The sequence below is a fragment of the Meleagris gallopavo genome, chromosome 6, assembly GCF_905368555.1.
Source record: "Meleagris gallopavo chromosome 6, MGAL_WU_HG_1.1, whole genome shotgun sequence".
NCBI classification, from domain to species: domain Eukaryota; kingdom Metazoa; phylum Chordata; class Aves; order Galliformes; family Phasianidae; genus Meleagris; species Meleagris gallopavo.
Genome location: NC_139409.1, coordinates 9406522 through 9417330, shown reverse-complemented (window position 1 = coordinate 9417330; position 10809 = coordinate 9406522). Strand labels below are relative to the sequence as shown.

At 43.6% G+C, this 10809-nt stretch overlaps 1 protein-coding gene across 2 annotated transcripts in view; it reads left to right on the top strand.

Moving 5' to 3' along the window:
* Positions 1-3355: 3355 nt before the first annotated feature.
* Positions 3356-10809, top strand: part of PTPRN2 (protein tyrosine phosphatase receptor type N2) — a 622129-nt gene continuing 614675 nt past the window's right edge. For both annotated transcript variants that reach the window (XM_085227026.1, XM_085227025.1), the window contains exon 1: positions 3356-3638. In XM_085227026.1, coding sequence (XP_085083152.1) covers positions 3518-3638 — 121 coding nt within the window. In that variant the 5' untranslated portion in view covers positions 3356-3517. The remainder of the gene's footprint in view (positions 3639-10809) is intronic.

Sequence of the window (10809 nt, the reverse complement as noted above, 5' to 3'; positions counted from 1 at the left end):
TCAGCAACCATTCAGTACCTTTATTAGCTTAGAATCCCTTACCAAAAAGATTTAGAAATGTTCTTACAAAAATAACTTACTGGTGCCTTCTTCTACGTTGGGTCCTGAAGTTTTGTTAGAGCTCCACAATATCCTTTGCTTCAAGAATGGAGTTGCATTTTTTCCAGCCTTTCTAGCAATTTTCTCAAGTGAAGCCCTTCAGGATTTCTATTTCCGCAGTTCAGAAAACATGAAAACAGCAAAATAAAACCCACTTCATATGACTGCCAGACCAAAGCATCGGTGCTTATTTTATGACACAGACTGTTAAAAACTTTGGCACTGAGAAATGTCTTGAGAATAAGATTGTGAACCAGCAAGTAACCTGCATGTGTCATAACATGTTATTTTCACTGTAATTCTGTTATTCATCTGACTTACATGCAGACTCAAGTCTTATAGTTTTTACCCATGTCAATAACTAAACTCATTCTATCTAATCCTGCTGACTTCAATCTCTGCTCCTGAAGCTTTATGGAAGGTCTGTGTGTCTTCCTTAGCTGCAGCCTGCCATAAAGCCATAAAACACAACCAGGCTGGGAGCACTTCAGGCTGTTGCTCCTGAGAACGGCTACCTGTTATTTCCAAATGCCCCTTCACCCACCAATTGACTCTTCACTCTTTCCATGAAGCATTACTCTTCTCTTTTCTAACCTTGTTTACTCGAGGATTTCTTTCTGGCTTTGATGAGTGTCCCTTCTCTCTTGATTCTTCACACTCTTTCACATGGATTTGAACAAATGTTATCTTTCTGCTAATCCCCTGCTCAAAGCGATGATGAGAATTTTGATTTCCTTTTAAAATCCTCAAAGTATCTGATCATAAATTTACAGGAGCTATGCAAATCGTTTGTTGAAGAGCTGCAGCGTCTTCCAGTAACACCACTGCTGTTTTGTGTTTTGAGGAACAACTTGTTCTCTCAGCGTGTCTGCCATTTGCTCCTTCCTTACCTTCAGTTGTTTTGCAGTTCTCTGCTAATTCAGATGACCTTTCTCCTTGTTTCTGCTACTAGCTTTTAAAGCCAGATGGTTTGCATGACCCATGAGAATATACTAATTTATGTTTCTGCATTTCTATGTCTCATCTTGCTCCCCATCTCCAGCCCTCCCCCTTTCCTTTTTTTTTTTCTTTCTATACTTTCAGTGCTCAGATTTCTTTCAGAATTGTTGGAATTGATTTTCTGAGTTAATGAACACTTGGCTGAAAAGGACCTGTTGTGTTCAAGAAACCACTCCCTTCCAAGATGAAAACAACCATATAAGAGACCTCCATCACAGAAATGCTTTGAAAGACCACCCAATCCTTTTGCAAATCTTGTGCCAGCAAACAGCAACCACTGTCAATATATTTCTTTGGCATTTTCAATCAAATGTTGTCTGTTTACAGCCAATTTGCCAGTCTTAACCACCCAGGAAGAGAAGTGACTTTGCACTAGGCTTAGAAATCAGGACTCTTCTCCATCTCACACTTATGAGTGAGTTTTTCCCAGGGCAAAACTGAGAATCACAGAAGTCTGCAACTGTCCATCAGAGCACCAGAGACATAAGCATCCTGTATGGCCCCCGCAGACTTCCCCATAGCCCCCTGCATGAAGCCAAGGACAAAGCTCCCACCTGGCCATCAGACCTGGCCTGACCACCTCACAGCAGGTCCCAGAGTTCCCAGTGCAGTGACTGGATGCCTGAGCCCAGCCCAGCAGCCACTTTTGTGGCTTTTGTGGCTGCAGGAAACCCTCTAGCCATCCCGTAGTCTTCCAGGGTTACTTTGTTTTGTGGGGTTTCATTACTTAATTTTCTGATCTATGGCAAAGTCACTTCATGTATTACAAATTTAACTCTTTTCAAATATTTTGAATGAGAGTCTGCCATGACTATGACTGAAGTCAAGGAGGAGAAAGTTTTTCAGGGAGTATAATTAGAGCCGTTTACCTCAAAGATGAACATCAGGAGAATCTGAATTCCAGCTGCAATAGAAGAATTTGAATTGGAGTTGTGCAGCCTGGAGAAGAGATGGCTCTGGGGAGACCTGAAAGCAGCCTTCCAGTATCTAAGGAAGGGCTATTAGAAAGAAGGGGACAGACTATTTAGCAGGGTCTTCTGTGATAGGACAAGGAGAAATCTTTTCAAACTAAAAGAGGGGAGATTCAGTTTGGATATAAGGAAGAAGTTATTTACTAATAAGGGCAGTGAAACACAACACAGGTTGCCACGAGAGGTGGCGGATACTCCGTCCCTGGAGACATTCAAGGTCAGGCTGGACAGGGCTCTGAGCACCTGATGGAACTGTAGATGTCCTTATTCACTGCAGAGAAATTGGCTAGTTGACATTTAAGGGTCCCTTCTAACTCAAACAATTCTATTATTCTATGAATTAAGCACATAGAGAGGGTGACTGAAAGGCCTGGGACCTTGCCATCATTCACAGCATCATGAAGGTGGTTGTCCTGGTCAAACACACAGCTTCTCCTCCCACATGGCACAGCCCCTGTGCTATTTCAGCCTGGTGACTGCAACTGCTACATTAAAGCCTCGATATATGAGAATCCGCGAATGAAGAGGCAGCCGATAGGTTTGTATCAAGCTTTATTTACCTGGCCTTCAGACAGGCTGCTGAGTCCCATTCCTGCAGAGTGAGGTGGGAACAGGAGGTAGAGGATACGCAGGTCTCTCAGGTGGGCATGGGTGTGGCCAGGTGAGGGTTCATAAAATGCTTCATCACAATGATTATTTTTCCATGGAAAAAATGAAGCTAAAAAAAGGACTACCTGAAGGAACAGCATGGAGCTGCCAGGGGAGGGGCAGCTGGGGGTGAAGGAAAGGCTGTGCCCCAGAGCAGTGGGCATGGAACAGGCTGCCCAGGGCAGCAGGCATGGCCCCAGTGTTGCAGCTCATGGAGTACTGGGACACCGCTCTGACACAGGGTTGGGTTTGGGTGCTGCTGTGTGGAGCCGGAGTTGGACTTGATGATCCCTGTGGGTCCCTTCCGATTCGGGCTATTCCCTGATTCAGTGACACTACAGAAGAGGCTGCAGGGAGAACCCACCCTCCAACGCATTTATAAGGAGAAAACTTTGACACGGGCTGCGCTGTTTTTCCTGAAGGCGTGTGAGGCAAACGCATTTTAATAACCCCCTCCCCGTCCTCAGCCATCTTAAGAGGCTCCGAGCGGGCAGAACCGCCCGGCGCCCCATTCCCCTTCAGGGCAGCCCCGGAGCCCGACCCGCACCGCGGCGCCCCCGGGCGGGGAGCAGAGAGGCGGGAGCCGAGCGGGAAGCGCTGCCTCTGCCGGGCGGAGCGGGTCGGGCCGGGGCGGGGCCGGCTCGGGGGCGGGCGGGCGGCGCCGGTCGCTGTCCTGGGTGTTGAATCCGCTGCGGCTGCCGCTCTCCGGAGCCGGGGAAGCAAAGGGAGAGCGGGAGACATGGAGTGAGGTCTGGCGGCGGCGGGCGGGGAGCGGAACGGCCGCCTGCGATGGGCCAGGCATGATGGGGGCGCTCGGCTCCGTCCTCGCGCTGCTGCTGCCGCCGCTGCTGCAGGTCCTCGCCGCCGCCCCGCGCGGACAGCCGCTCTCTTCTGCCGGAGCCGCCGCCGAGGCGCGGATCGGTGAGTGGGGCGCGGGGCGGGCGGGGAGCGGGGCTGCGCCGTCCCCTGGTTTCCCCTTGCCGCTGCCCGGTGGTATCATCCCGCCCCGGAGGCGGCCCGGCAGGCCCCCGGCGGCCGCACCCGCACGGCGCTCCGCCGCTCGCTGAGGTGCCGCGTCCTGCCTGCCGCCCCTCCCGCCCGGCCCCGGCCCTCGCGCTGCTTCCACCTCAGCCGCCCCGGAGCCGGCCCCACGCCACGCTGCTGGGACGCGGTGGAAGCTGCACCGAGGCGCTGCGAGGAGCCGGGCTGACCAAGGCACCTCGCCCCAGCAACTCGCCCCGAGGCTCCTGAAGTCGAGGAGCCGCAGTGGGCGCACGGTCACCACGAAACGTTTTCAGTCTCGTCCCAGATTGTGGTTTCAGCCCTCGTGTTTGGAAACCACAGGAGATTCCCTAGGCCACATCCCACAGGTGCAGCCCAGCACCTGCAGCTCGTTCTCCCGGAGATGGGGACCACCTGGCTGAGGCTGTGAGAGGTGCCCAAAAATCCCCATCAGCAGCCTCCTCTTGTGGAGACCATCACAGTCTGAGCCCTTCCTCCTTTAGAGGTTACCTTCTGGGATAAACACCCTGTGAGAACCTCCCCACGGACACACAGGGGCCCTAAAACAAGCTCAGTGCCATTAGGGTCAGTGTTGTTCTCCTGTGTAGCCCTCTCATTGCACAGAGCTACCACAGCTGCCCTCCAGAGCTGTCTCCAAAGGTACGCAGGCAGCTCTCACTTCACTTTGCAGTATCTTTCAGAAACTCACCTTACACCAAGAAGGTCGTAACTTGTTTTTGTCCCAGTTAAACAGCTACCTAGGGCTGTTATGGAGATCACAGAGTGAAAGCTAAGCTGTCTGTCTCTAAGTAATCCTTTTTTTTTTTTTTCTTTAAGACAAAAAAATGACTTTCAGTAACAAAGGAAGCCTCTTAAAAAAGCGTCCTCACATATGCTCTGTTTATTAGGGAGAAATTAAAATCGGTTGACCTTTTTTATTTTAATGAGTCTTTGGTCAAGTGGCAGTGATAATGAGCAATTGCTGGATCTTGTGAAGGTAGTGATGCAAGGTTTAGAGGAGACACATTTTGGGATGGATCTACCCCTCCCTTCTCTCTCCTGGTTGCTATAGATATAAACTGTTTCTCCCAGTCTTCCGAGGTGAAAGCTTGCATAGATACTGAAAGTAAGAGCTGTAATTTGTGTGTTTGTTAAGAATGCCATGGGTTACGCACTGTGCTTTCAGACAAGCTAGATTTTGATTCTCTCTCCTTAAACAAACTGCAAATCAGTATGGGTCATTAAATTTTTTCAGCATATTGTAGCTACAAAACAATGTTTGTGTTTTTGTCACTTCCTGTAGCTTCCCTGAGCTTCTGCCTCAGGGCTGTTCTTGTGTGGCAGGGAATGGGGCAGAGCAGGCTTCATGTGCGTGGGGAGCTGGTGGTCCAGGAGGTATGGTTCTGAGATACTGCAGTAACACTGAAACAAATGGAACCTACTTCTACTTCTGCTGGGTTAGAGAAATAACTGACACCCCAGAGACCTGTTTTGAAAGAAGGAAAAGGGTTTATTGTGCTTGACAAGATGCAGGAGAAGAACGTCTGTATTGGTGAAACTGAAACAGGTTCAGTTGCCCTTCTTTCATAATTCCTTGATTTTTAAATTTTTTTTTACTGACAAGAATGACAAACCTTGAGATCAAACTATCTATTACAATAGATTTTGTGCAATTTTAGACTATAGTTTGTTAGGCAGAAATAGAAGATGGAAATGCAATACTAAAAGGTATCTGAGTCTGAGGATTATTTGTGCTTATAGGTGGAAGATACCCATTTGGCTTCTTGTGCGCAGTCCCATTTTCTTTAACTGAAGATTAAACACACAGATGCATTATATTACCTCTATAATACGTGCTGGGAAATGCCTTAAAAGCCATGCAATTATATAAATGGTTTTTTTATTAATTTGTTTCTATTAAGTGTTTCAGAAGATTGTCCTAAAAGCTGTTTCAGAGGTAGAACGTTATGATGTTTTTAGGGTGTTATCATCCAATTTCATTCTTTCTGCCTTTTTTTCCCCTCAACTTTTGTCTCTGCTTCCCATTCTGTTAGGCATCTTGAAATGGTTACCTGTTTTGTCGTATACTTAACAAACTTCTTTAAGAAATAGAAAATTTTAAAGTTACAGTTCAATAAAATAATGGATCTTTGGATTTGTTCTTCTGTCTATATAGTTTATGGGGCTTTGTAGGATATTTCTGTGGGAAGGTGTTTTTATAAGATGGTATTATCAATGAGAGCACACATTGTCTTCTGCTTCTAAGAAAAAAACAGTCTGAGTACATTAGTGTTCATAGAATCACCATAGAATCATAGAATCACCAAGGTTGGAAACAACCTCCAAGTTCATCCAATTCATTGGTCTTTGATGAAATGGTGGGGCTGGGCATTTAATCTTCCAAGTTGATCTTGATTTATTTATAAGACACAGCCTACTTGAGAATATGGAATTTTTAAAAGTGTTCTACAAAGTAATCAGCGGTAAACAATACATCGTAATATACTGGATAGAGGAGTTGAACTCAATGATCCTCGTGGGTGCTTTCCAGCTCAGGGTATCCTATGATTCTGTGTTTGCTGAATTCATCAGATTTTGGTTATTCTGCTCTTGTAATGGTGGTGGTCAGATGTTTTTTCCAATAAGTAATTTTCTTATTAGCAAACAATCATGCCAAGGAAGCAGTTAAACTTAAAATGTCTTCCAAAAGACATTAAGCACTTACTTCAGTAAAAATCCTGTCTCCACCAATTAAAAAATTTCCTGCAGTTGTTTAGTCTTCTAAATAGATGCTGCCATTTTATTTTCATATATTTGCTTTTCCTATTAGATACGTTGTGTGAGACAGAGAACAAAATTGAACATTGCTTATCACATTATTTTATTACTCCTAAAATAACAATACTTTAGAGCAGAAGTCGTTCTGATATGGCATTGGTGAAGAGAATCAGAGTGAGCATGCTGCAGTACCTTCACATTGACCTCTACTGTGTAAAATGATGCTTATCACCTTCAGTGTCCACAGTAGAACTTGGCAATTTAAATTGATGCTTTGTGCTGCTCATAATCTTGTGGGTTTTTTTTTTTCTTTTTAGTCTGCATTTTCTTCTTAAATGAGTACATTAACATGCAGTGGAAATTTCTGGAAACAGTTCCATGCGCTAAGAAGTTCCTTCCTTCAAAGTTGTACCATAGTCATCAAATGCAATATTTCTGCAAGTTGAATGCTTGTGGGTTTAATTTTTAATTGACTAAAAGGCTCGTTGGTCAAATACCAGCTTATAAACATGCGAATTCTTCTGAACACATAGCTGTGTGTGTTTTACATTTCATTGGTGTTAAATGGGACTGACTGCACTCAAAGACTTATAAATAGCATTGCATGTACATTGCAGGACTTTCACAAAGTATAGTGCACGTATTTGACAGCTGAAAAAAACTAATTTTGGCATGGGTTTGGAATTTCATGGGATTAAAGCGGAACAGAAGCTCAAGATTAGAGGAGCACGGATTTTATTTACCGTAGGTGGAAACAATTTCTTCAGTGTGAATTCTTAAATTAGAAGAGGATGAAATGAGTAGCAGGGCAGATGAAAAGAATACAAAACCTTTGGCTTTTCAGCCAGTGCTTCAAATACAATGTAAAGGATGTTGTGAAAGAGACCTTTAGGAACAGCACAAAAGTGGATCTTAGTTTTGTTCTTGTTGGGTAGATGTTACCATGACAAAATTTATGCAGCTACTGCTCTCAGCCATTGCTATCGACTGCCTTGGAGAGCCATGACTGAGCCTGGGCTGAAATGCTGCTTCTTGCAGTAACTCTGAGCTGAGCTGAAGCTCGCTGAAGTCAATGTCAACCTTCCCATTGACTTCAGCAACATTCAGATCAGAATTCTGGTTGAGACTTGCAGCAGACTGGCTGAGAAAGCAGGGGAATTGCAGTGTTGCCATCTGTTCAGTAGATAACAATTGTCTGACTTTCCAGTTATGTTCATTTGGAACTCCTATTAGGCACTGAGATATTTTGATATCACATTGATTTAATATAATTATTAGAGATTCTCTGTGATTTATGATATAATGGTAGCAAACTCATCAACACAATCATGCAAATAAGACAGTGCTGTGTACTCGTAATGGGAAGGATTCAATGTAGGAAGACATATGCTTCCTTTTGTCAAAGGTATTTGCTTGTTTTCTAGAACTACTCTCTTGAAATGTTTCTAAGTAAGCAGTTATGTCAGAAAGCAATAATTATGTATCACTTGATATCAAGGCATGCGTGTCTGTTAGTTCCATGGAAGTAAATGTCACAACATACACTCATGGTTTTGGCATCATGTCATGGCTGTTCTACACGATCCTTCTCAACTCGAAATAGATTATCTATATCTTCTTTTATTATCTCCTAACTTGGCTTTGTTGACAGGTTCAAATACACTAGAAGTGAATTATTTTTTTAATGGTAAGAGGAAGACATTGTGGGGGTATTCTGAAGATTGTTCATAGGGTGGGGTTCTCAGGGAGAACCTTTATTTGGTTAACTGGCTGAGAGAAAACCAAAATCAAAATAGGCTTTGGGCAAGGTTTTTTCTTCACACCTGAGCATACCCCAACATTTTCTGTATTGTATGGTGAAATAAAAGAGAATATTTCTGTTTATTTATTTTTGTATGAAGAAATTGAGGCTAGTCCCAAAGACTTCATCATATTCCACCAATATCATCATCTCATCAGTCAGTCTACTGAAGGGAAATAATTTTACTCCTATTGTAAGATCCTGGAATACTCGAGCAGTCCTGCTAAAACGGCAGAGTATTTAATATTGACACACTGATGATAAATAAGCATTTACCTGTGAACTTTGTCGCAATGAACAACAGTGTTTTTCAGTGTGAGTGTGGAGGTACTGCAGTTAGTGAGAAAAGGGCAACTGTATCTCTGAAGGCAGAGGGGCACACAGATAGGGGGAAGCAGAGATCCCCTGCATTGGTCAGGATTACATTGGCTGGAAAGAGAGCTTGGAATATAAGATCACATTTTGGTGATTACCATTGGACATATGTATCCACATCCATATGAATTCCTTCCTGTGGAAGCCCAGAAGCAGTAAATATTCCAGCTTTCTCAAAACAATATGTATTTTGGGCTCATCCCACTTACAGTACAGCCTAAAATTTAGATAAATCTCTAAAGTTATTCTTTATATCAGTATGCATAAGGTCTTTCTAGAATCCATGTTACTATTTACACACAGATTTGGGATAGCATTCAATAAAGTCTGAAGGAAAAATCAGTCTGGCCTTCATGATAAAGGTGGCAGAAGAGAGTAGTATCCAAGAGGGAAAGTTCACTGCTGGTCTCTGCTGCAGTCAGGATGCTGAGCTGAACGTGTCTTTGGTCAGGTACAGCATGGCCATTACTGATAAAGTTAGGAAGTAAGTAACATTGTTGCTAGTGAAATAGTTTTATATTTGCAGATGAAACGTAAGCAAGTGAAGATGCAGAAGTACTGAACAGTGAATTTGCAGAGGAACAATCAGAAGAGATGCAAAGGAGTAGAGGCATGTTGGGAATGTGGATGTTTAGAAATAGAAGCGAGAAATGATATGCAGAGTAAAATGATTGGAATTGGAGGTCATGAGTGGATATTAATCTGTTGTGTATAATCTATAAATAACTGATGATTGGGTGAGGTTACTCATTCTCGTAGAAGACAGTCAAATGCAGCAGCAAAATAGAGCTGCTCAGTGGACATGATGGGGGCGTGAGAAAATGAGGCAAGGTGACAGGAAGAAAAAGTAGAAATATCAATTTGTTCATTTAGATCAATGAATAGCCACAGGGGAGTCAGGGAATGTGTGTAGACTATGGGAAAGTGATTTGGGGATAGAACAAAAGGACGTACGTCTCCTAATTTGAAGGCTGGGATTCATGTAAGTAAGTGTAATTATTTGAGCTAATCACTCTAGGCACCTTTTAACCTAGATCTAGGTTTAAATTTCAGTTCATCATACCCAAATGTACAGACCGATCATAGATCGGGTAAAGATCTCCCAGAATGCAGCTATTTCTTTCCACTTAGTATTGTGCTGTGTGAGTTTCCCAGCCTTGGGTGACCACCTGGCTGTGAACATCTGTGTGGTCACCACTGCGTTGTAGCAATTCAAATATCAGATGCTCAGGGTAAACCTGGGGAAAGGTGAGCGCATTTGGAGGATGATTTACCTGTCTGTCTTACTACATGAATGAGAAATAATGAAGTAGGTTGAACTAAAGGTGGTCTAGTGTTCACCTACTATCTTATTTCAGAACCACAGGTATGGCTTTGAAACATTTTCCCAGTCAGCTGCTTAGGAAGGTCCTGTGATATGCAGGCAGGTTAGGGACTGAAATAAGTGATGTAGCTGAAAGATATCGATAGTCCTAGAAAATAAATTTCCTCGAAGCAGTCACCTTTGGCAGAAAGAAATGGGCAGACAGGAGTGAGCAAGTGAAGGGAAAAAAAGCAGGTAAATAAGCAGGTAAGGTGCTGGATAAATGGCAGGGGGAGAGTCTGGTGTTGGATTTGCAGAAAGAAGGGACTCTGAGAGAGTTCCTCACTTTGGACAGCCAGAAGAAAGCATGCAGGGCATGGAGGTTAATGTGTCTGTGGGATTAGTGAGTTTTCTTGTGCGAGTTTTAGGGGTTTTACTTTGAGGGAGGGTGAGAGGGCTCTATTTTTATCTCAACAATTTCATGGTGTCAGTACAGCCTCCCCAGTGACCGTATCCATTCAGAACAGCTGTGCTCATCAAAAACTTGGGGAACTTTTCTCTAAAAAGATTAGTGAGGCTTAGCTTTATAGAATGTATTTCTTTTGACAAGGAATTTTTAAGAAGTAAAGTAGCTTAGGAAAGAACTACATCGTCGTGTTTTTTCTGTGCTTTCTTTCAGTAAAACATACTTGACAAATGCTACACAGCTTGCTGATGTACAGTCTCTCTTATTGCGTACATATTATACTTCAAACTAATAGCTTGATAAGAAAAGCTATCTTAATGTGTAAAAATCAGTAACTACAAGTTATATGGAAATATATATGGAAGTA